The sequence below is a fragment of the Orbicella franksi genome, chromosome 11, assembly GCF_964199315.1.
Source record: "Orbicella franksi chromosome 11, jaOrbFran1.1, whole genome shotgun sequence".
In the NCBI taxonomy this organism is placed as follows: Eukaryota; Metazoa; Cnidaria; class Anthozoa; order Scleractinia; family Merulinidae; genus Orbicella; species Orbicella franksi.
This window is the reverse complement of record NC_138155.1, coordinates 9,414,401-9,441,098: the sequence shown is the minus strand read 5'-3', so window position 1 is coordinate 9,441,098 and position 26,698 is coordinate 9,414,401. Positions and strand designations below refer to the sequence as shown.

The following is a 26,698-nucleotide window of genomic DNA, read 5'->3' as shown; positions in this document are numbered from 1 at the left end:
GAAAACATGTTTTATTTGTTGCAATGTGTACATTGTAAACCTTATTCATGGCATATAAAAACTATTTGAATTTTACTGAGTTTGTTCTGATTGCAATAAATTTCTGATTCTGTATAAATTTGCATATTTTATACTATTATAATTAAGGTCAACAGATTTGATTACAATAAAACAGTACATTCCATGCATTTTTCTTCAAGTTATTATTTACAAGTCATTTATCGTACAGGGTTTCTGCCTCCCTTTTTCGGTTTCCATGTTATTTACAGGCTCCCTTTTTCGATTTCCAGGTTATTTACAGGCTCCCTTTTTCAATTTACAGGTTATTTGCAGGCTCCCTTTTTCAATTTACAGGTTATTTACAGGCTCTGCTTTTCAATTTCCATGTTATGTACAGGCTCCCTTTTTCAATTTCCATGTTATTTACAGGCTCCCTTTTTCGATTTACATGTTATTTACGGGCTCCCTTTTTCCATTTCCATGTTATTTACAGGCTCCCTTTTTCCATTTACATGTTATTTACAGGCTCCCTTTTTCGATTTACATGTTATTTGCAGGCTCCCTTTTTCCATTTCCATGTTATTTACAGGCTCCCTTTTTCCATTTACATGTTATTTACAGGCTCCCTTTTTCCATTTACATGTTATTTACAGGCTCCCTTCGATTTACATGTTATTTACAGGCTCCCTTTTTCGATTTACATTTTATTTGCAGGCTCCCTTTTTTGATTTACATGTTATTTACAGGCTCCCTTTTTCGATTTACATGTTCTTTATGGGCCCCTTTTTTGATTTCCATGTTATTTACAAACTCCTTTTTTCGATTTACATGTTATTTACAGGCTCCCTTCTTCGATTTACATGTTATTTACAGGCTCCTGTTTTCATTTTCCATGTTATTTACAGCCTCTCTTTTTTTATTTACATGTTGTTTACAGCCTCCCCTTTTTTATTTACATGTTATTTACAGTATTATGGCACCCTCCCTGTATTAAATTTACATGTTATTTACGGGTTTCCAGGTTGAATGACAATAAATTTACAGGCTATTTACAGTATTTGCAGGAACAGTTTACATGTTATTTACATGATCTTAACCCTTTGCTTTGAAACATTTACAGTGTTTTCTTCATCATTTACATGTTTCACTTAAAATATTTACATGTTATTTACATGAAACCTCCAAAACATGTAAAAGGCGAAAAATCATGTAAATTATTCTTTACAGTCTTTTTTTGATTATTTGCATGTTAATTACATGTTATTTACATACTCTGTAAATTTTCAACTTTTCCAGTGATACAGTTGACGAAGGAGATCGTGGAAAATGGTAAAATACAGTCCAACCCCTATTAAGCGGCCACCTATTAAACGGCCACCCCTATTAGGCGGCCAGTAATCAAAGTCCTCAGTGAGGACTTTTCTATTGTTTTTACCTCTGTTAAGCGGCCAACCCCTTTTAAGCGGCCACGATCCATTTCCCCGTGGATGGCCGTTTAATAGGGGTTGAACTGCACCTTCTCTAGACTGCCTGGTTAGCCGTGTCAACAACAGACTACAGACAACAATTAACAGAAAACCTACACATACCGTGACAGACCACTTGGCGAATCATCTTACAACCCAGCCTGCAAGGCTACCCCTTACACGTTCAAATTACATTTAACTGATTGTCAATTGATTAGTATCAATTTCATATTTTAATTAGTCACTTATTGCAAACTGAATAAAATTCAATTAAATGAAAACAACAAGTGGTGGTTTTGATTGCGTATATTACTTATATTAAAGACAAAAAATAACAAAGCAAACAAAAGTCAATCGCACACACGCGTTCAATACAACTTTTTATTGAGTTTTCGATAATTAACACAAAGAAGAATAACACACAAAGAGACTTCTTAACGGAGCTTCAGCGCGCGAAGTGCGCCAGCAAAGCACCATGGGTTAAGAAAATTGGTAACCCATCAAGCCGAGAAAATTTGGTTATGACGTCAGCGTACGAGCGAGCGAGCGTCCGTCCGTCCTTCCGTACAGACTCTGGGTGAGGGGGAGGGGCGTCTCGAGATAGCCCTAACGGGGAAGCTAAGGAATGCCATCTTTTTTACGCGAGATTTTTCAAGAAAGTGAGAAAAAAACCTCATTTCTATTTGTTATGTCAACAAACGATTGGAGAAGTTGATCTAACGTTTTCAAGATAGGGTTTAACTGAAGCAAACGTGAAAGAGAACGGCAGAGAGCAAGGATTAACAACCAGAGAAGTCGTGAAGAAGATCGCGAAAAAGCGGGCCAGGGCTAGAAAGTAGGCGAGATAGTACTGAACGACGCTGTGAATTAAATCGAGTCAGGGCTAGAGAAAGAAGATGAAATAATACCGAACAATGCCGTTAGGCAGAGCGAACGAGGGCTATAGAGAAGAGCTGAAATACCCGAAAAATTGACTCGGAAGACTACAGAACTTCGCGCGTCGAGATGTACAGCCGTGCAAGAAGTCATGATTTCATCGGGTGATCAACAAGACAAATCAAACGTGTTTCGTGTTTTTAGAGGAAAGAACACAGCGAGAAAAAGTGGCTGATTCGTTTAGCTATCGAAAAGGTTAGTTCAGTTCAGTCTGCGCAACTTTTGCAGGACGTTTCTGCCCATACGATTCAAACTGAAGTGAACCGCCAATTATTGACGACGGTAAGCGACTTTGTTCCATAGAAACATTCGCTTTTTCCATAAAATTAATTATCTAGTTACTTCGGCAAGAGAAGCTTAGAAGTAAAGCTTATGTCATCAATTGGAGTTTTAAAGTCTCCCTGATTATCTGATTTGGAACCATACTGGGAGAAATTTTCATCAATTTCAAGCAATAAGACTAGAGTCGTTGTTGAATATAAAGTTGCATATTGTAAACAAAAAATTTTAGTTTTCTGTCGTTTTTCGCCGTATACCGATAACCTTACCTCTAAAAGTAACAAAAATGTATTTGTATATACTGCCAGGCGAGTTTTGAAGTTTTCTTTGTGTTAGTAAGGACCGCCGCTTCGTAGACTGCTACAATTTCTTCTTCTGTCTACCATTGGAAGAAGGAAAACCATCGATTAGCTATCTTTGACAGCTATTGACGTTCGTGCAGTGTATGAAGATCGGCTATTTACTGAGTTAGGAGTCAAGTTGAGTTTGAATTGAGTTTGAGTTAAGTTTGAGTTGCCGGTTTTTTTTTTACACTTTTGACTAAAAACGTACTAAAGCCGAGTGGAGAATGAGGAGAAGTCAGCGGTTAAGAGTCATAGGCGGCCATGTTTGTTTTCGCTCACCTGTGACTCTGTTACCTTCGTTTGATTGTGTCAGTGTCACTAATATCACAGTAGTAATCCTGACAAGGCTGACACGCCATTGCCCCAAAGCCTACAAAATGTACAATGCAATAAGTTGCTAGGAGTAAACGAGGAGTGAGGACATATTAACCCTACAAACTTAATGTGAAATGATCTGCTTATTTTCCATAAAAGATGACCTGGACCGCTCATCTAACACCTGTTTTAGTGAAAAATACGGAAAACGGTAACTCAAACTTAACTCAAACTTAACTCAAACTTAACTCAAACTCAACTCAAACTCAACTCAACTCCTAACTCGGTAGTTACCTTATCTCCAGTGTATGTTGTCATGCATACTGAGTTAATAAATTATAGAGACTTTTTGTTTGTTTAATTTATTGGGTTTAGTGAAATGATTGGCTGAATTTCTTTTAAGGTTATTGGTGGAAGACTGGTAAAACTACGGCCGAAAAAAGGACTACAAAGCCGTCGGCAAAAATAATATTCAAATTACGCTTTAGCACGAATAATTATTAAACTTGACCGCAAGTCTTTGAGTTTTTGGACGATTTCCAGCCTCTAAATGCCTCTAAAATCAATCTTAAACGAATTTTCTGTAACATTTCTGTAATCTTTCGTTTGATTCAGGTGTAGTGATATGCATATTGTATTCATGTAGTTTTCCTCTGTTTTGTTGTTGTTGTTGAAATGTCGAGTAGATGATTAGTATTGCACTAGGCTTGCTGATGCAGCAAGTATGGAACATAATTTACCAAAATACTAAATCCATACACTCTTCTGAAACCTGGTAAATTGCTAATAGCACCTCCATACACTGAATTCATAAATGGCGGACCGCTCGGATAAGCCTCTGTACGAGAGCATGAAAACGAGGCGGGTGAGGATAGAATCCCTAACTCCAATATGGCGATAAGTGCGGAGACGTCTACAGCTCCAGTTTTACTAAAGGAAAGTGATATCACTGAAGATGGTCTTGCCGGCAGGAAACCAGCAGAGTTGGGAAAAGCTAATCTTTTGTTTTGGTAGCAATTTAAGCGTGATCGTGAAATCACAGCTCGTAAGACGACAGTATGTTTTCTTATGTTTACATCGAATGATGCGGATCCTCTGGCAACCTCTACTAGGGTTAAAGTTGAACACAGAACGTTTTTCACTTTTTCGCTGTTTTTCAGATACACAGCTGTAGTATTTTACCAAATAAGACTTGATCGTTTCTTGCTGTTTTTTGGTCTAGTTGTGTCTTTACAGTGAATCATGAAGGTCAACAGGTTGCCGAGAGAAATTCATTGTCAATCTCCTTTTTAATAATAACTGCAGAAATTCTCGCGCGCTCATTGGCTAATTTTTATTGTCAATAAGCGGGCAGACACATGAATTTATGATTTATGCGATGCGTCAGCGAGCGAGCCCAGACAATTTGACAATTTGTTATCGTGAAAACAAATTGACATAAGTTTTTAATGCTTCTGTCCTATTATTAACGATGAATTTCGCCATAACAGTGTCAAAGTAGTCTGCGAATCCACTCGGCTATCGCCTTGTGGATCCACAGCTACTTTGACAATTTTATGACGAAATTCATGATCAATAACAGGACAGACGTATGAAAAACTGACGTCAGTTTGTGAAATTTACAATGATTAAGCCGAAATAAAAAAGTCAATGATTGTACTATTTCCCTTTTAATTCTTGATTTCCCATTAGGGATCTTACAGGAATAAACATGAGCATTTGCTGGATAAAAGCTCTTGATATGTCTGAAATCAGTACTGATGGATCTTATGGCTTTATACATAGTAATTTTAGGTTAGAATAATTTTCAGCATTCTTCCGGGAAGTTTATTTTTAATAAGAAACTTTAGCGTTCTCTGTTAACTGGCTTAATTATGGAGAAATCCTTCATTGTTTCCTTTTTCGATCATCGTTTTAACTACAGTGAGTAAAATCTAAAATCTGTAAAATTTGCTCTGGTGAAAAAAGATAATCAGTGTGCGGACACTATTGTTTTTCGTAGCTCTAAGTTTTAAATGCATAGAGACTTCTTGGAGATGGATATTTGAAGCATTTTTAAACGTAAAGGACTATAGGAACAATTTTCAGTGGTGCTCAGTACCACGGGAATAAGAAACATAATGCTCTTCATGTGACAATACCAATAAGTTGCCCTTTACATTATATATGACTAAAAAATGGTACCACCTTATTGAGAAATCAATTTTAGCAGAATAATAAAAATATTTGATGTCACCTGCTGCTTCATGTAATTTATGCCATGGGTAAAATTGGTAACTGTGCCCTCAAACCAGCTTACCTTGATAATGGTTTCGGAGCAAAACTGAATACCAAAAATTATAAATGTTAAATGTACCCTAAATCGATTGTAAAGATGGCTGATAAGGCCACTGCTTGTCAACCATAAAATGAGCTGCAAAATGACCAAGCATGATACTGAAGTTATAAAAGCTACTTAGAATGGAAATTACTAGGCGGGCGACCCTAAAAGCTGGAATGACGGAACGGCGGAATCACGGAACGGCGTAAAATGACCCCAAATCCTAAAAGATGGAATCGCGGAACGGCGCCGGAACGGTGGAAAATCCTCCGAAATCCTAAAAGACGGAACGGCGGAAAATCCCCGAAATCCTTAAAGACGAAATGATGGAAAATCACCCGAATTCCTTAAAGACGGAATGACGGAAAATCCCCCGAAATCCTAAAAGATGGAATGACGGAAAATCACCCGAAATCCTAAAAGACGGAATGACGGAAAGTCACCCAATATCTGAAGAGGAGTTAGGGAAAGTGAAATGGGTTTGTGAAACCCCCCTCCCCGTGTAAAATAGTAAATATTTCTTTTGTTATTGTTAAGAATTTGTTATCCTTTAGATTTCTACTACCAATTCTCGTGTAGCTTTCGCATATTACAGTGATAACAATGGGGTGACAGGCCTACACAGCTCCTATCCAAGTGTAATAGCCGCTTTGAAAGTTTTGCTCGAACTAGTTTATCTTTAAGGATCTGCCCCTTTGGTATGTTACGATAGAGGGATGTTTAAATGTTTCGCTAAGCAATAATCCTGTGTTTTTAGGAGGACATTTCACCAGAGTAGAGCCGTTAGAGGTCATAGTTCTGTGTGGTTTCAGCTGTTATCCGCGTGTAATTTGTAGACTTTGCCACCTCTGTTTTTTTTCCACGTGCTAGTTTTTTGGCTCCTTTGTACTGCAAGATATGTTTTAAGCTCTCTAAATATTAACTCTGGAGGGGCAAAGTTTGAAATATTCCGTGAACATGTTGGTTACTTGCATTTTGTATTATTACGCCGGGCCCGGCTGTTTGATTGACTGTTACAAGTTATGCGGCTTCTTTTCACGGATGTCACATCTATCTTTGTCCGGCTTCGCCAGAGATAGCTGTAGCTTTCCTTGCGGAAAACTATAAGTCTGTCTTAGAGAGACGTTCTTATGTTTCTTGCATCAATTTCATCGAGCTTTTTGTCCTTCCACTTTGTTCGTTGTGGCACTGCAAATGTATATCGCCTGCATGCTCTCAAATTTGTACATGCATGGCACAAAGGTATTTGGTCAGAACTCTTTAGCCATTTTTTCCAATAAGCCAGCAACGTACATAATTATAACACCAGGTATGCGGCCAATCAAAATCTTCACAAATTTCGAGTAAAAACAAATACTGGCAAACAAATGAGCTCATTTATGGCCATTGATCTTTAGCAAGAAGTACCATACAAGTTTTCATTTTCCGCCGTTCCGCCGTTCTACCGGTCCATCATTCCGGCTTATAGGGTCGCCCTTGCTAGGCCCTTTGCTTCAAGTGCACTCAAAGAAAAGCTACAACAAAAAGACATAAATAGTTCGTATAGTGTGATCGTCCGGGTGAGTGTAGTTCTGAAAAGAACTGTTGTTGGTGACTGACGTTTCGACAACCTGAGCGGAAGTCATCTTCAGAGTCAAGTGAATAGTGTTTGTCAGTCGATGATCTTATAAGTCTGGTCCGTTGAACGTGATTGGTCAGTATAGCCATGATGGTATTGGCTGAAAGACTCGTGTAAAGTTTGTCATCAGTCATTGGTGGGTTTCGATCCGTCTATTGTTAGTCAAGTAGGTCGGTTTTGGTCCGTGTATTGTTAAGTCGGTCTGTTAGAAGTCCGTTTGTCGGTTTCGTTTCTGTCGTGGATAAGTCGTTTGTAAGGCGCCGGTAGTTGTTGACATCTGTTAAGAGGCCTTTGTTCTAGGTTAGTGTACCAGCTTTCCAGAGTCAGTCGTTGAAAATAGTTTGTACTGTAGGTTAAGCACTGAGCAGAGTCCCAGTCAATGTTGTGGTTTGTCAGTTGATGATGTACAGCAATGTGATTGTTGGCATCACCATTTCTCGTGGCTCGTTTGTGTTCAGTCAGTCTCGTGTTAAGGTTTCTGCCAGTCTCACCAATGTAGGAAGCCTGGCAGTCGGAGCATTTGATCTTGTAAACTGCTCCCTGTCTGTCGTTAGGTTCGTCTCTGTCTTTCACGTTGGTCAGTAAGTGTCGTAACGTAGTTGTAGGTTTGTGGGCTACACGAATGTTGTAGGGCTGTAGGATCCGCGAGATGGTCTCAGAAGTGCCCTTAATGTAAGGTATAGTCACTGTAGTAACAGGCGTAGGGTTCCTGTTCGTAGCGTCAGCTTCAGTAGGTCGATAAATGTTTCGTCTAATAAAGTCAGCGTTGTAGTTGTTTTTGTGAAAAACACGTTCAAGGTATCTGTTTTCGTCACGTAAGCTGTCCGGTGTGTCACAAACTAGTTGCGCTCGTCTCGTCAAAGTCTTTATAGTCGTGGCTTTGTGTGAAGTCGGGTTGTAGGATGATTCGTCAAGTAATCTGTCGGTATACGTTGGTTTTCTGTACACTGTCGTTCGTAGTTCGTTGTTGTCGCGGCTTACCAAACAGTCTAGAAAAGGAAGTTTTCCATTTTCTTCGATCTCTTTAGTAAACTGGATGTCGGCGTTCTGTTCGTTTAGGTGGTCGTGAAAATCGTCAATTTCGTCTTTGTGAACGGCGGTAAAGGTGTCGTCAACGTAGCGTAACCAAAGCGGTATCGTCTGTCGGCAAGTTGCAAGGGCGCGTTCCTCCACGTGTTGCATCACAATTTCTGCGACAACAACAGAAACAGGCGACCCCATTGCTGTTCCATGCAACTGTTTGTAGTGTTTACCGTTGTACTGAAAGTAAGTCGATGTAAGGCAAAGGTTCAGTAAGTCCATGATGTCTTCTGTAGGTAACGGCAGTTCAACAGTAGATTGTTGTATAGCGGTCTCGGTACACTGTAATGCCAATTGAAGTGGAATACTGGTGAACAGTAATTTCACATCAAAGGACACAAGTTTGTAGTCGTCAGGTATCTGTACTGTCTTAATAGCGTCAATAAAGTTCTCCGTAGATTGTAGTTTGCGTCTTGATTTGTCAGTAAGGGGTTGCAGTATGGTCGTCAAGTACTTAGATAGTTGATACGTAGGGGACCCACAGAATGACACTATAGGTCGCATCGGTATACCAGGTTTGTGCAGTTTCGGTAGTCCGTAAAGTTTCGGTGGTCGAGGTACTGAGCACCTCAGTCGATAGTAGCGTTGAGTGTCAATAGCGTCAGTCTTTTTAAGCGTAAGTATTTTGCTGTTAAGTTTACGTTGAAGTGCTGGCGTCGGGTCGCGTTTAAGTTCTTCGTAAGTTTGTTTGTCGTTAACAAGTGCGTCCATTTTGTCAAAGTAGTCAGTCTTGTCCATAACAACAGTGACGCGTCCTTTGTCGGCTGGTAGTATGACAATGTTGTTGTCGTTTTTCAGTCGTTTCAGTGCTTGCTGTTCGTCTTTTGTCAAGTTATTGTCAGGTATAGAGGCTGATTGTACCGTGGAAGCAATTCTGCTTCTGATGTTATCCTTGGCAGATTCTGATAAGTCTCGCTGACGAGACAGAACCGCCTCAACACTAGATACAATAGACTCGGTCGGTATCCGTTTAGGCGTCACTGAGTGTTTTAGTCCGTAGGACAGTACGTGAGTCTCGGTTTTGTCTAAGGGACGGGAAGAAATATTCCTGACCCAGTTGTCGTCAGTTTTCGGTCGTTTTCTGTCTTTATTGCGTTGAAGTGTTGTCAGTTTTCGTTCTTGTTCAGTACGAACGCGGTCTGTGGTTTTGTCGGCTCGCCTGTCGGCGATTGTCATAACAGTGTCAAGTAAGTTAGTCGGTAACAGTTGTTTAAGTTTGTCAAGTTGTTGTTGTAGTCTGTTGTTGCAGTAGTTGAGTCTTCTGTGACAGTTGTTTATCCGTGCTTTGACCAGACGTCTGCAGGTGGATTTGACGATCTGGATGGCCTCTTGTGTGTTCAACGGAGACTTAAGTTTAAGTCCGGCCGGAACGAGACCCTGGTCTTTGCAGCGGTGGTTGAACCAAAGTTGTTGGCGTATTCGTCTGACAGTACTTACCGAACTGATGTAGTTGTTCGCAAGTCGTTCTCTCTGTCGTCCAAGTGAACGTAACACAGTAAATGGTTTGAACCTGACAATAACTTGACAAAAGACGAACAGCAAGCACTGAAACGACTGAAAAACGACAACAACATTGTCATACTACCAGCCGACAAAGGACGCGTCACTGTTGTTATGGACAAGACTGACTACTTTGACAAAATGGACGCACTTGTTAACGACAAACAAACTTACGAAGAACTTAAACGCGACCCGACGCCAGCACTTCAACGTAAACTTAACAGCAAAATACTTACGCTTAAAAAGACTGACGCTATTGACACTCAACGCTACTATCGACTGAGGTGCTCAGTACCTCGACCACCGAAACTTTACGGACTACCGAAACTGCACAAACCTGGTATACCGATGCGACCTATAGTGTCATTCTGTGGGTCCCCTACGTATCAACTATCTAAGTACTTGACGACCATACTGCAACCCCTTACTGACAAATCAAGACGCAAACTACAATCTACGGAGAACTTTATTGACGCTATTAAGACAGTACAGATACCTGACGACTACAAACTTGTGTCCTTTGATGTGAAATTACTGTTCACCAGTATTCCACTTCAATTGGCATTACAGTGTACCGAGACCGCTATACAACAATCTACTGTTGAACTGCCGTTACCTACAGAAGACATCATGGACTTACTGAACCTTTGCCTTACATCGACTTACTTTCAGTACAACGGTAAACACTACAAACAGTTGCATGGAACAGCAATGGGGTCGCCTGTTTCTGTTGTTGTCGCAGAAATTGTGATGCAACACGTGGAGGAACGCGCCCTTGCAACTTGCCGACAGACGATACCGCTTTGGTTACGCTACGTTGACGACACCTTTACCGCCATTCACAAAGACGAAATTGACGATTTTCACGACCACCTAAACGAACAGAACGCCGACATCCAGTTTACTAAAGAGATCGAAGAAAATGGAAAACTTCCTTTTCTAGACTGTTTGGTAAGCCGCGACAACAACGAACTACGAACGACAGTGTACAGAAAACCAACGTATACCGACAGATTACTTGACGAATCATCCTACAACCCGACTTCACACAAAGCCACGACTATAAAGACTTTGACGAGACGAGCGCAACTAGTTTGTGACACACCGGACAGCTTACGTGACGAAAACAGATACCTTGAACGTGTTTTTCACAAAAACAACTACAACGCTGACTTTATTAGACGAAACATTTATCGACCTACTGAAGCTGACGCTACGAACAGGAACCCTACGCCTGTTACTACAGTGACTATACCTTACATTAAGGGCACTTCTGAGACCATCTCGCGGATCCTACAGCCCTACAACATTCGTGTAGCCCACAAACCTACAACTACGTTACGACACTTACTGACCAACGTGAAAGACAGAGACGAACCTAACGACAGACAGGGAGCAGTTTACAAGATCAAATGCTCCGACTGCCAGGCTTCCTACATTGGTGAGACTGGCAGAAACCTTAACACGAGACTGACTGAACACAAACGAGCCACGAGAAATGGTGATGCCAACAATCACATTGCTGTACATCATCAACTGACAAACCACAACATTGACTGGGACTCTGCTCAGTGCTTAACCTACAGTACAAACTATTTTCAACGACTGACTCTGGAAAGCTGGTACACTAACCTAGAACAAAGGCCTCTTAACAGATGTCAACAACTACCGGCGCCTTACAAACGACTTATCCACGACAGAAACGAAACCGACAAACGGACTTCTAACAGACCGACTTAACAATACACGGACCAAAACCGACCTACTTGACTAACAATAGACGGATCGAAACCCACCAATGACTGATGACAAACTTTACACGAGTCTTTCAGCCAATACCATCATGGCTATACTGACCAATCACGTTCAACGGACCAGACTTATAAGATCATCGACTGACAAACACTATTCACTTGACTCTGAAGATGACTTCCGCTCAGGTTGTCGAAACGTCAGTCACCAACAACAGTTCTTTTCAGAACTACACTCACCCGGACGATCACACTATACGAACTACTGATACTCCTGGGTTCAAACCATTTACTGTGAAAAGGACATAAAACAACTATGGTAGCATGCTTGTTGTGTCTACTATTTAACCTTATATGACAAAGTCATATTATTCTTGCTGTTCATGCCAATAAAAGTGCTACTCCGAGATTATGAATTTGATTAACAACCGTCTTTTTGTTGTTCCAGGTAAGTGTATATATGGACATACAGGTTAATTAAGCTTATTCCTGGTACACAAACAACAAAATAATTTACAAAACTCGAAATAATTTAAATTTTATTCAGCAAAGTTTTACAACAACTTTACATGCAAGTCAAGGAAATAGGCGAATGTCTAAAGAAAATGAAATGTTGGAACTTAGGATCTGTATTGTTAGCGGAAAATAGCAACATATTATTTCGTTGCCAAAGGATCATTCGATGTAAACATACCGTCGTCTTACGAGCGGTGCTTTCACGATCACGCTTAAATTGCTACCAAAACAAAAGATTAGCTTTTCCTAACTCTGCTGGCTTCCTTCCGGCAAGACTAGCTTCAGTGATATCACTTTCCTTTAGTAAAACTGGAGCTGTAGGCGTCTCCGCTTCACTTATCGCCATAATGGAGTTGGGGATTCTAGCCTCACCCGCCTCGTTTTCATGCTCTTGTACCGAGGCTTATCCGAGCGGTCCGCTATTTATGAATTCGGTGTATTTACCCCTTTTGCACATGAACATGAAATATTTTTTCATCAATCAGGGATCCTGCATGAAAAGAAAGCTCTGCACCGAGTTTGATTCCATTAGTGCCACTGCATTTGGTCGGGGATACACGGTCTTTATTTTTGTGTGGCTTACACGAAGTGTAAACCACGCTATGTCATGGCCAAGATATTTATTCCTAGATTTGTCACGGTGAACAGAGCGCTTGTCACGTGGTTTACTATCGTCGAGGATAGGCTCCAGTCTACGCTCGGCTAAGTTACGTAAGCTTCAAAGCTTCAGAAAGCGGCCATTTTATCGTATCGGGCTCTAGTTTCCTCTGCCTTTAGTTTTAAAGGTAAGTCGTATTCATTTTGAGCTTGGTGTTCAGTTCTGCATCTTATCATTTCTTTTACGTGTCGAAAATCTGGCTTCGTAATTAAGTACAAGTAACGAAACCCGTTTGCAATTGTTGTTTCGCTTTCAGGTATTCAGGCAAGTCGACAAATCGAGACGGTCACCGGGAGTAAAGTTCCTCGCGAAAGCTAGGACAGACTTGACATGTGTCCAGTGCAGGTTCTACAGGAACCGTTGTACTGTTTTGAATTAGAAAACACAAAGAGAAAATACACTGGAAAAAGTTTGGGGCAAAACGAAGTTTATTGAAAAACAAGCACGGAAGAAAAAATGAAATTAACCCCATTGGAAGGGAAGGGTGGGTAAAACGATCAACGAGAGGCCGCAAATGACCTCTGGAACGTCAGGAGATAAGTTGACCCAGGAGAAACTTGACACTGCCTAAAGACATGAACGCAAACAAAAGGGGGTGTGTTCCTAATTACGCGCTTTGACAAGGTCAAAACCACCAAATGCACAAAGGCAATATTCATTGCTTTGAACCGTCAGAAGTTTAAAATGTCTCCATCGGTGACCACAAATTCAAAGACAGTACCGCTTGAGGGTGATGGACAAAACACTGGCCCCCAGTCCATGGACTACCCAAATGGACTACCCTAAAATGGACTAACCCTAAAAATAATATTCCAAATGAGTACAATTTAATGTTCTTAGCTGCTAGTATACTTAAAGTACACATAACTTCCGCTTATGTTCACCCTGTACAGCCTTTAGCCACCATTTTGAATAATTGTACTTAAAATAAGCAACTGCTGAACACAGAATGGTGCGAAAAGCGTAAAATCAAACCAAATTTCATCATTTGATTATTAATGGCTGTTATCAATTAGAGGTACCAATCAGTATCAAGATCATACAAGTGTAAACATAATAACTTGAAAAGTGATTGAAATGTGAGAAAGGAACCCAGTCTTATTTGATTTAGGAATGGCACATTATTAAATGTAAATGTCACACAGTGATTTTCAATTTTATTCCATGCGATTCAGTCAGCCACTACACATGCACAAGCTAAAAGATGACATGATAGGAGATGACAGGATTAATGGCTGAATAGTAAACCTTCCGGGAACAACGACAAATTAACAAGGTAGCCCGCAGAACATTCAGTTCCTTTCCATCCATTAATAGCCCTTAATTGTTCCAAAATAATTTGCAAGCAAACAGGCTGAATCTGAATGTTTACAATGCATTTGAGAAAAATACTGGTCTTGGCGTTATTATTATTATATTATACTAGCGTTATTATATTATTTTTAGAGTTAGTCCATTTTAGCGTAGTCCATTTGGGTAGTCCATTGGGGTGGTCCATGGACTGCGGGTCAGTGTTTTGTCCATCGCCCTGCTTGAGTTTGAAAACAATATAAATCACAGACGCCTTCTCAAGACTTTCGGAAACAAGAGGGTAATATATTTCATCGCTTTACATTTGGATGGAATGAGTGGAATTGCTTGTTTGCAAATGTAAGTCATGGAAGAGGTCATTCAACGATCAGTTGACTGTAAACTGTCGATTTGCGAAATTTATTTTTATCGTTTTGAGTAAGTACGCTTCTTCGCCTCACTTTGAATATGAATTGTGACCTTTTCTCTTGGTCTAAATAAGATATTCAAACGTGAAATAAATTACCATATTAGAGTTGATTTGTATTTGTTTACTGTACTTAGAAATCATAATCACATTGTTCGTAAAGTAAGCTTATTATATTTGGAGATTTAGACGATAATTTCTTTGCTATTTTTTAAATTAACATTGTTTACCATACATTAATGTGATGTATGGATTTGTCTTATGTAAATTTGTTAAGCCATATATACAATCAGTTTTATTTAAAACTGGATCATTGCATAATACAATTTGAGTTTCCAGTGGCTTGTTAGCGGTAATACATGTACTAGTATATCATTCAGGAATTATGCCATGCTCTACAAATATATATGGTAAGTTTATATGTATAATTTAATTATCAGGCGTAAACAATTATTGGATGAGGTTTTTGTGATATCCGGAATAATCAAGGTCAAGGTAAATGTTATCAGCCGAAGCCGAAGGCTGAGACTGAAACAATAACCAAGACCTTGATTATTTTTGACATCACAAAAACAAAAACTGAATCTCATTAACGCACCGAACACAGTTTATTTTTGACGTGAACTTGACACTGCTCTTGGAAATCATCCATTGCGCGCGCAAACTACGGATTATTCACTAATCTGCTAGCAGATTAGTGAATAATCCGTAGGTTGCGGTGTTTCCCAGAATTAACCGTAGGTTTTAGCCAATGAGAAAACAGATGGTGACTATAGTGTGTAATAAAAACGATTATTGCACTCGCGTTTCTTGGATATGAAATGATTATAGTCAACTCAATGCTACATGCCTCGTTGGCTATCCATCGTGTTATATCCAACCTGCACTCATGGAATAATTATTTGCAGGCTTCATAAAAAGATTTAGGCTTTCTTGGGAAATTGTCCACTCCATTTAGAGCTATTGTGGTTATGCTTTGATATGGTGTGAGCTTGTACTTTGTGGTGTAAATGAAGCTAAAATATTATTGAATGATTGACTGATTGATTGAATGATTGACTGTTCGATTGATTGATTGATTGATTGAGTGAATGATTGATTAATTGAGTGATTGATTGATTGATTGAAAGATACCTACACTCCAGTAACAAATATCTCATCTCATCAGCAAGCACAAAAAATGGCAAATGCTCCCCAATTAACCGATTGCCTACATTTTAAAGGGCTTGCTTTGCAGCAGGAAATAATACAATGAATGTACAATACAATGATTCAGTTAATCTTTTGCTGATTTTGCTGACTTTTACAAATAGTGTGCTAAACCCTTAAGAAAAATTTTTTTAAAGTTTGGTGTGCGATATATTTATCAAGACCTATTAACCTTTTTAGTTATAAGCTGAAGCAATAAGTTTCAATTACTCACAAATTAGAAAATACATTTACAGTACAGCAGCATCTCATTTACCATATTGTAACCTTTACTACGATGAAACTAAATAGTTGAAAGCCCCACACGAGCACACTTTGTGATTCTCTGTAATAGCACCCTATTCTCTAAAATACCTCATATTTTCACCTTCTTCTATCGATCACTGACCTTTCGAGTTGAAAATCTTAGTAGTGTCTCTCATTTTTTTCATGATAATTCAGTTTTATCCTAATTAAAAGTATAACTTGTAAGCCACACATGTACGCATTGCGAACCTATTTTTCAATTTTTTTAGGGGTTTAGGTGTTGAGCTTTGGTGCACGTGAAGGCACAGGCTTCCCAAGCTCAAAATACGTGGTGTATGCGACAGCTTGTGGATATAGAGAATTGCATGGGAAAACCACCGATCGTAAAAAAATTGTGTAAATAACTATCTCATTTGAAATAAAGTTCTCCTACCGTTGTCTCTCCGTCTAAAAGATTTTCTTTTAGAAGGAGAAACAATGGTTTCAAATAACTTCACTAAACGACGTCAGAATGGCTTTAAAATCGTCAGAAGAGGCAGGTACGCGACACATTTGAGGTAAGAAAACTTCATTTCAAATGAGATAGTTATTTACACAATTTTTTTTTTATGATCGGTGATTTTCCCACACAATTCTGTGTCTGTCACATACACCGCGTATTTTAGGCTTGGGAAGCCTATGATGTAGGATATATTTTTTATTCATTTAATTAGCTGCAATGTTACTGCTGTGTTGATTAAACATATCTTGGCCTGGCTGATCAAAACCTCCAAGTGCGTTCAATTGTCTACATGTAGTGAAGGCAAAATATGTGTAGATAGTATAACTTAATTGTAGCTTACTTATTAATTCTTGACATAATTTAATAACAAAATTTTATAATTAATGGGGTAACCCAGTAGTTAACAGTCCTTGTAGTCCACGATCTTAGTGGAGAAAAAAAAAAAAAACATATCAAGTATTAAGGTTGAATTGTTATTGGAAGCCTACATAAACGTATTCATCAACAAAGTGTTATTTTAAGCATTTGTGCCACAGCGATTTTGTCATTGTGACTGTTGCAAGTTTGTGGTAGGGAATGGATCGCAGTACATTCATATATGCTGTTCGTAATACTGTACAGCTGCCATACCTTTAACTGTATCTTTTTACGGTCCCTTTTGGGAAGAGTCCTAAGGCTATGTAGAATTCCAGTAATTTTTAAAAGGTAGTATTAGCATATTTTATGAAATACCTTGTTTTGACAGCTGTCAATTGAGCATAACATGGATGTCCAATATCATGAATGTACGATTAAACCAAGGCTGCATGACTTGGTTTTAGCTGGAGTATTACCGCCATGTTCCGCGTTGTTGGGCGCACGTGCCACGATCCACACCCCTAGCCATGTTGACCATGAAAAAACAGCTGACTTTTATGGTTTTCAATTTCTATGCGTGCATGTGGTTCTGTTTCTTTGGTTATGGGGCTCCGCTTGGTGGCGGCCGCCGGGAGCTCTGCTATAAAGGTGGCCGTATCATAAATTGTTTCAGAAAAAATGGAAGGAAGGAATAAGTTCATGGTTTAAGGTTACCATATACCTTTAGAGGTGTTTCGCATTCAAGAGAAGTAATGCTTCTGTTTTATACTGTACTGTAGATACCTAAGCCCCTATATCAAATTAAAGCTTTAACAGAGCTGTTTATCAAACAAGACCAAGAATTTTGAAATAAAATTAATTGACCAATTATCCAGGCCCCCTTATGGGAGCATCCAAATCACCTTTAGAAAGCTGCAGGTCGATACAATTTTTTTTGCTTATTAAATTCGTTACTCAGGTTCCAAACCCAAAGTGTTAAAACGATGTGTCTGCATTTTGCCATAATCAATTTCAGTGAAAAGTTACACAACATTTTTTATATACGATTAAAAAAAGTATATGGAGTGATTGTACAAAAATCACTCTTGGAAAAAAAAGAAAATATTTTAAAATATTCCCTGACATGTTTTTGTTGTTTACATGTCAAATTAGCTGCATTGCTTAGATGCAAGACACCTCAAAAGGCATACGGTAACCCTAAAGACAGCATTTACAACAGCGGAGTGCTGATTCTAAACTATATTCTTACTCTAGATCTAGACTACACAATCATATCACTCAAGACTGCAAAACCTCCATGACCTAAAGGCAAGGTCAAGATCAGATCTACTGACTGTTTTTTAAAAAGAGGAAGCTTGGGATTGCATAACACCAGATATGCATGTTTGCCAAGATGACTTGACATCCCAATTTGTGTATGGTTTTTTTTTAACCAGGACATTCAATATAGACTAACGACAACAAAAGAAAAGCTACTAACTGGAATGCAAACAGTTTTAAGACCTAAATAGAAGATCAGGATGTCTATAATTACTTGGACCAGGACGATGAGCATAAACTGAGAAGAAAGTCGAACTCACTAGATGGAATGCAAACAGTTTTTAGACACCGCAAAAGTGTTACTCTTTTCTTTTCAGTACAGACTGAAGTGTCATCATGTTCAAGATCATATATTTCATGAAAAGGTTGCAAGGATAATATTTGAAATAATTTTCCTAATAGGCCTCTTGCAATAATGGACGACATCGCCTCAGCAAAGAAAGGGAGATATTCTAGTGTCATTTGTTAATTGCCATTACAGAAAGTAAGAAAGATACTAACTTTACATACTAATTAAACTTTGACAATCCTACCTGCAAGAAAACTTAGAAGACTTGCATGAACTCTTCAGATCACATGAAATACATGGTACTTCAAATGAATGGTTCTTGATCCTTCTCAAACGTTACTCAAAAATTACAGATACAAGATGCAACTATGGAACTGATAAACATGATGCATGTGCTGACCTTTCATGAAAGCCTATACATTGCTGATGAAAACTTTAAATAAGCATAAAAGCAAATGACTTTTAACTAATTAATTAAATTAGGAAAAAAGTAGACATAGAGTTCTAGAGCTGGTATTAGCTCTACAGGCTGTGCGCTTTCCCAAGCTTCAGATATTAAATTTTGACGAAATATTTTGAGCAAATTTACAGAGCCCAGTATGAAGCCACCTTGTTGCTGTACCTCCACTGTACACCAACATGGCAGCAGGCAAATAGTGCAAACATCTGGAACTTACATTGGATATCTAGGCGGCTGATTATCTGAACTGAACAAGCAAACATCTAAATAAGCACTTTTCCTAATATTTTAACTTCTAAAAAGGCTAAAAATAATGAGATGAGTAAATATTTTTTGACAAATGCGTCTGTAACTTTATGTTACGCACTGCCATAACTCCGAAATTCAAAGTGTGCTTGTTTCCAGACAAAGCAAGCTATTAAGCTGAAAAGTTGTTAAAAGACGTAAATTTACACCCCTCTTATGCTTGATGAGGATAAAAAACTTCAATTGGTGGCTCTTTAGTTTTGGATTTTAGAAAATGATGATGTCACGTGCAAACAAAGATTACGTCCTGGAGGTCAGATTGGGTACGATTTGAGGTCTCAGATTGAATGTTGTTTTTAGCATGAACTTCTCAATATTAATTTTATTTCAAACCAATTAGAACGTAGAAGTTCACCAAATAGCTTAATCATTTAAGTATCTGTATTGCCTGTAAAGCTTATCAGCCAAGGGAAAACAGCAACTCCTTCTACATGTATATGAAGGAGTTGTTTGACTCGGCTTCTGAACTAATATTAGCCTGCAAAGAAAGTTGTGTCTGATAGCACAAAGCCTAGCAGTTCCTTGGGAAATTTTTTTGAGGAAATTCAAATTACAGGAGTACTGTAAGAGATGAAATTTTGGGGAGCAGCGAGAATGACTTTTAGGCAAGGACATCATAGTTACAGCTTGCTGAGAGGATAGGCAAAAAATTTGGTAACACGGTTTTAAGTAAATGATGCTGCTTGAAGTGCAAACAGCCCAATACATTTAAGATTGCTTGGCAAGAAGGGAGGAGTAATATGAACGTACAAAATCTTTTATGTTGTAGTTTCTGGTTGTGACTCCTGCAAGTCAAATGACAAAACTACGTAACAGAAATACCACAAACAGCTTACTTGTTAGGAGTTCAAGCAAAGTTTCCCAATAATGTATTCTTAAAACACAAGAAACACTATTTTGCACCGAAATACTTATTACAGTGAAACAGCCAAAACTGTGAACACCTCAATATGTCTGGAATGTTTATTGTGTAATAACCAAATATGAGTGAGATCTTCAAGCACAGAAACCACAGAACACAGATGTATTGCATCGATCACGGAACTATAAATACATGTATAGTTTTGGTTTTCGCTTTGTCCCAAGATTCACCCTCTGTCTATTTTCAAGATCCTCCCGGCCGGAGGGACAAGATCACAGAAAACTGAAAAAATTTAACTGTAGAATGATTCTAGTGTAGTATAAAACTAAAGAATAATGTATCAAACTATTCTACAAATAAAACTGTGCATGGACTTAAGTCCAATTACCTTATACACTACCGGCCAGAGGGACAAGATCACAGAAAACTGAAAATATTTAACAATAGAGTGATTCTAGTGTAGTATAAAACTAAAGTACAATGCATCAAACTATTCTGCAAATAAAACTGTGCATGGACTTGAGTCCAAGTACTTCATACACAAGCTGTCCCTCTGGTCGGCAGTATTTGCAAGATCCTACTGGCCAGAGGGACAATTAGATCACAGAAAACTGAAAGTGTTACCGTAGAGTGATTCTAGTGTAGTTTAAAACTAAAGAGCAATGTATCAAACTATTCTAGAAATAAAACGCTGTATGGACTAAATGGAATTAAGTCCAGTTACTTTATACACAAGCTGTCCCTCTGGCCAGTAGTATTTTCAAGATCCTACCGGCCAGAGGGACAAGGCAAAGGAAGTTTGAATTCGGGGGTCTACCGAATCAAGAGCTCAATAAAAAAAAGAAAAAAAAAAAAAAATTGTCTCCCAGGAAAGACGTATTTAAAAACTCTTGTGCCTGTTACATAATCAGCTTATGTAGTTCTATTTATTCTGTCACCTCTCAGGCATAGTCGTAATGCAGAGTGTTTGATAATTAGTATGCATTGTCCCGCAAGCCCAAATATATGCAGAGACGCTTCTGGAACTTTCTAAGATTTACATAAGTATAAAAACTTGTAAGTTTAGCTCGGCATTTTATTCATTATTAGTGTGTGTGTTCAAGCAATAAAACTTTTGCCAACCGGAGTAGTTAACAGTGCCTAAGTCAAAGAAGTCTACAGTGTTAATTACGGTGTACAAACTAGACGTGAAGAGACCTAAAGAAATGTACAACATTTTCCCAACAATTCACTGCTTTACTCTCTACTCATTATTCTTAACATGTCGGGTAAATAAAAACGTACTTGTATTGTTGATCAACATAATTTTACCACGGCCAATTCGCATATCATGTGATTCGTACAGTCCGCCATATTGGAATAGCCCACAACTTCCGAAAACTGCACGACTCGGAAACTCGCTCTTAGTTGTACTCCTCGGTTGTCTTTCTGAACGGTAGAATACAACCGTACAGTTGGGAAGAACGCAAAACAAGTAAGCGTGCTATCGTGACTGTGAGCGTGACGTGCGAACGGCGATGCCGCGAGACACTAGTAGCGCGGGCGTTAGAGGACCCGCGCTACTAGCCGCTCGCGGCACAGTCACGCTCGCACGGCTACTTGTTTCGCGTTCCTCCCCACGGATTCTCGAGGAAAAGAGAGACTGCCCGCAGTCTAGTTTTCATCGACAAAGTAACGTTCAAACCACCGCGTGTCTTAGTTGCTTCAAGTGGCCTCGGCATTGTTCGGAACAAAAGGCAAGCAAAACACGACAGCACAACAACAGGGCTAGCTAAACTTGTAGGTATCCAGCCTATAGTTTGTGAAAGACATTCAATCTTTGTACTCGACTTAAATATATCAAGAGGTTTGTGAATTGGTGCATTTTATCGTTATGACTCGTTTTTTATTATTAATATTTCATTTTACCCTCAGTCTGCATTTTACCCTTGATCTGCGGTCTGCAGTCTTCATTTTACCCTCAGTCTGCATTTCACCCCCGGTCTGCAGTCTGCAGTCTTCGTTTTACATTGACGGTTTTTTTATTTCATGCAGCATACATTTTAATCAAATTTAATGTAATGTAACCAGTTTAGTGAAATATAAAAAATTTAGTGTAATGCAAGAGAAAGGAAAAAGTTCACACGGCTGCTTCAAAATAAATTTAATGTTTAATGGCCTTCAGTACAATGTTTGTTTTGACTTAATTGTCACGTACTGACAGAGATGGTCGAGTTATCGGCGGTAAAATCATATAGAAAATGACCTGAAGGGAAACGCAAATTGACATGAGTAAAATAACACCAAATGTATGACAGAAATCCAGGTTCACTTTACTTGTAAAATATGGTTAACCACAAGAGCTTTAAGTATTACTGTCCATCAATATGTCCTAGCCACAGAGATGCTATTTCTTTATTGTGTAAGTGCATTATGAACATGCCAAGGAACTTGATATACAATGCAATACAATACAAATTTTATTGTCAACTCCCCACGAGGGCTTTTCAGAGACAATAATAATGATAAAGATAATTAAAGATAACTAAAAAATACTCAAAGATTATCAATAAACATTTATCCTATATTATTAATTATATCCTAATCAACAATGGACACTGTTAGCTACACTGACTTGGTAAGTTGGTTTCTTTATCACCAATTAAGGCTCATGTCAATATTATTATTCCTATAGATCCGTGAACTATTGTATGCTTATCCTATGTTATCAGTTTTACCATCTGTGGCAAATCTGGTCTCAACAAACAGTACTCATGGACATGTTATGCTTCACCAGTCTTTGTACTAGTAGCACGCTAGCCACTTCACTTATTTTCCTTTGCTAGTGTGGTACAGTATTTCCTTTCCTTCCTCTACCCTCCCTATAATAAACTTGGACTACTGGCTTGGGTGCATGCACACCTTCCACTTAGCTATTGCCTGCGTCAGGCTGGGTGGTTCCCTTACCCCATCTTATTTTTAGCTACCTAAAGTAGCTAGGTTGGGGGGCTATGTTCTTTGGGTGAGTTTGCTATCACCCCAATTCATTCACTGGGTGTGTCCACTAACCGCCCAAGGGTTTCTGCCCTCATTCATTATCTCTGAATGTGTCTGCCAACGGCGCAAGTTTCTGCTGTGGGGTTCGTGTCTACTAACTGCCCCATGCCACTTTGTGTTTGTGCTTTGGGGTTTGAGTCCATTAACTGCCCCACTTAGTTTGCAGGGTGTGTCTGCTAGCCACCCAATTACCTGTCCAGGGTGTGTCGCTACCACCCACTCTCATTGCTATCCCAGGCCTGAACACCCAGTGTCCATAGTCCCATTTACTGCCAGATTTGTCTTGTTTTTATTCATGCAATTAGAGAGCAAATTGATTAGAGAGCGATTGAGCTGTTCTACCTCATGTTCATACTGAGCGTCGCAGACATTTGTTGCTCTTTGAGCTCTGCTTTCACATCCTGACAAGTGGGCAAGTCTAGTCAGGCTCAATTACAGTGTATTTCCCTGTTTGACTGTTTGGATCTGAGTTTTTATTTTTCTTAACTTTCAGTGTTCAAGCCTAGAGGCTTCCTGAGATGTCAAGACCAGCAGAGGTAACATCATATTAATTTAATTAGATTTGAGTGACATTTTCAGTGTTCTAGACTGTGGATACTTTTTTTACTTAATAATGAAAAGCTTTAAATTTTCTTTTACTTAATCTAAGAAACTGATTTAAGAATCAAAAGTAATGACTATAAACCAGTGATCAGCTAGTAATATTAAATATCTTATTGCAAAACACTTCTAATTGATCTGTTTTTGCCAGTTTGTGTGATACAAGCAATAATAGTTTTATTGCTGCTTTGTGGTTCATTTCCTTGATAATATGATTTCAGTAGTCAGTCTAAGAGTTTGGATCTTACTGAATTATTATTTATTTTCTGGGCCAGAGCATTCTTGTACATGCTGTTGCATAAGCAGTTACTTCTGTAGAACTTTACTTGAGAAAGTTGGATTTAAGTTAATCACTTTGCTCAAACAGTCCTGTTTTCTTTGCTTTTCTAACTATTTGGCACAGCTGCCTTTAAAAGCCAAAAGGCAGCCACGCTTTTGTTACTTTGTTATACAGTCAGTAATTGTGATGACTTGCAATGCTAAAAATGATCATGAACAAACAGTCTTGCAAAGGGTGGTTATATATAATATGTTATGCTCAAAGGAATGCGTTACTTTCATTCTGAAATTCCATTCCATGCCAGCCAATGAAAGTGGGGGAATTATCTAGTGGGCTATAAGGGACTCTGTTATTTTAAACTAATTAACAAATAGCCCATGAGGCGAAGCCGAATGGGCTATTGACCTGTGGCCCTTGAGGGCGAAGGGTCTAATTGTTTTAGTATCACCCGACTAGTCGGACAGAAAAGGTAATAATACAGTTAGCAAATGCAAGTTGAAGAAATATTTATTTGGGAATAAAACGAAAGAAAGCGTCACATTCGATGGCGCCAATTTTCGCTACTCAATGACTATTACTAATAGTCCCCTAGTAGCGTAGCCAATCAAAATGCAGGATTTGCATTAGTCCACTACTTGGGTGATACTAATTAAAGTTATTCAACATTCAAAGGGAAATGTCCATCCACTCTTGTTTTAGGGGTTCTCCAATCCCAGCATACCTGTAGCCTCTACATCGCAGGAAGGCCAGGAAGGAGTGGAAAGGAACCCATTATTGGTTACCCTGTTAAGTAGTGAATGGAGATCGTTAATCGATGGAGACTTGTCAACTGTCAACAGAGAATTAGCAATACAGTTGGCTAAACATCCCAATGTGCAAGTTAGCATGTTTCTCCCTCAGTGCAGTGAATATGACAAGAGAATTGCTGCTAGTCACAAGGTGCAGCTCATTGAAGCAGAGGAAATGACAGGTGTTGATCCAGTTGATTGGCTGATCAACATACCACAAGACCATGCGGTGGACTGTATTATTGGACATGGAGTACATCTTGGTCGACAAATACAACTCATACAACGGAATTGTAAGTGCAAGTGGATTCAAATTGTTCATACCGTTCCCAGAGGTAAGAAGATGCAGCAAACAGAGATAAAACTTTGCGAGTTGGCAGATCAAGTTGTAGCAGTGGGACCAAAGCTGGCAGATACTTGCAGGCGATTTCTTTGCTCTAGTACAAAACACCAGGATATCATTGATCTTACCCCAAGCATTTTCACTGAATTTAAGGATGTGAAGCAAGCCACTGAAGAAAAAAGGTTTTCATTTTATGTTCTAGTTATTGGGAGTGGGGATAGTGAAGACTTTAATCTGAAAGGATATGACCTTGCTGCTGAAGCAATTGCCCAGTTGGGAGACAAATCCTACCAACTAAATTTTGTCTGTACACCAAGAGAAAAAAGAGATGAAATAGAGGAGAAGCTTCTCAAGCATGGAATTGACAGCAGTCAACTAACTGTTCACAGTTTTGATCAAAGCAGAGAAACACTAGCCAGATTATTCTGCATGGTTGATCTGGCAATCATGCCATCAAGGAGTGAGGGCTTTGGATTGAAAGCCCTTGAGGCATTATCTGCTGGTCTGCCTGTTCTAGTAAGCAGTAACTCAGGCCTTGGAGAAGCTCTGAGGAGAGTGCCTACTGGCTCAAACTGTGTAGTAGATTCAGAGGATCCTAAAGACTGGGCCAGCAGAATTGAGGATGTCCGTGGAAGAGGCAGGGGTGTTCGACTTGAAGAGTCTGATCATCTTCGCAAAAAGTATTTGGAGAAGTACAGCTGGCAGGAACCTTGTGATGCTCTTGTGGAAAGGATGCAGAACCTTGTAGCTGGTAAAGTTTCATATTTATTGAGTTTAGTAAGCTTTCTTAAACTTCCAGGTGTCCAAAAAAAAAAAAAAAAAAAAGAAAATGCACACACATCTGGCAGAGAGCAAGGTTATTTTAGCCGGGCCCTCCTTCTGTTAGGATTTCCACAACTGCTTAACTGCCTTCCACATAGATTTCAAAGGTCAAAGACCCTCTTTTGCCAGGGTTTGGAATGCTTTAAGGACCTCTTAATGGTCTTTTTGAGCCGTTGCTAAAGAAAATTTTACTCTTGTGTAACCTTGTCATTTTAGTTAGTTCAGAGTTATTTCACATGTTTTGGGCCTGTACATTCCAGTTTTCATTTATCCTCTGATTAAACTATTACTTGCCCAATAGACACACAATGTTCATGCCTGTATCAGCTAATCCATGCTTTCAACTAAGACTACGATTGAATAGTATCCCATGATGTAATTTTTCTACGTACAACTGATTGTTTAGCTCCTCTTGCAATCTTATGTTTTGAAACTGTTTTCAGTGATTGGAAATTATCACAAACAAGAATTCTGGCTGAGGCTAACTTCACTTGCCCACCAGACCACCAAACTTCCATTTTAACTTCAGCCAGAACAAAATTTACTTGCCCCAGGCAATGGGACCTGTTTTTTTTTTTTTTTTTTTTTTTTCTCAATTCAATTAGATACAATTTATAGGTAACATGTTTACTAAATGAAAGTAGTAAAAAAAGTAAAGAAATATAAAGCCATAAGGAAATAAATTTATATGTGAGTGGTGGCCAAAGTAGCAAGAGGTTGGCCACCACCATGGTCAAGGAAATGGCTGCGAAAAAGGAAAAAAAGTTTAGTTAAGCTA

General features: G+C 38.9%; 2 protein-coding genes across 3 annotated transcripts in view; both read left to right on the top strand.

The window, feature by feature from the left end:
• LOC145502347 (uncharacterized) overlaps window positions 1-26,698 on the top strand; it is a 115,362-nt gene that overhangs the window by 51,040 nt on the left and 37,624 nt on the right. The window lies entirely within an intron of this gene.
• The window catches only part of LOC145503318 (D-inositol 3-phosphate glycosyltransferase-like), a 5,853-nt gene continuing 2,701 nt past the window's right edge, over window positions 23,547-26,698 (top strand). Inside the window, exons 1-2 of the mRNA XM_081482797.1 lie at window positions 23,547-23,623; window positions 24,667-25,849. Coding sequence (XP_081338923.1) covers window positions 23,606-23,623; window positions 24,667-25,849 — 1,201 coding nt within the window. The 5' untranslated portion in view covers window positions 23,547-23,605. The remainder of the gene's footprint in view (window positions 23,624-24,666; window positions 25,850-26,698) is intronic.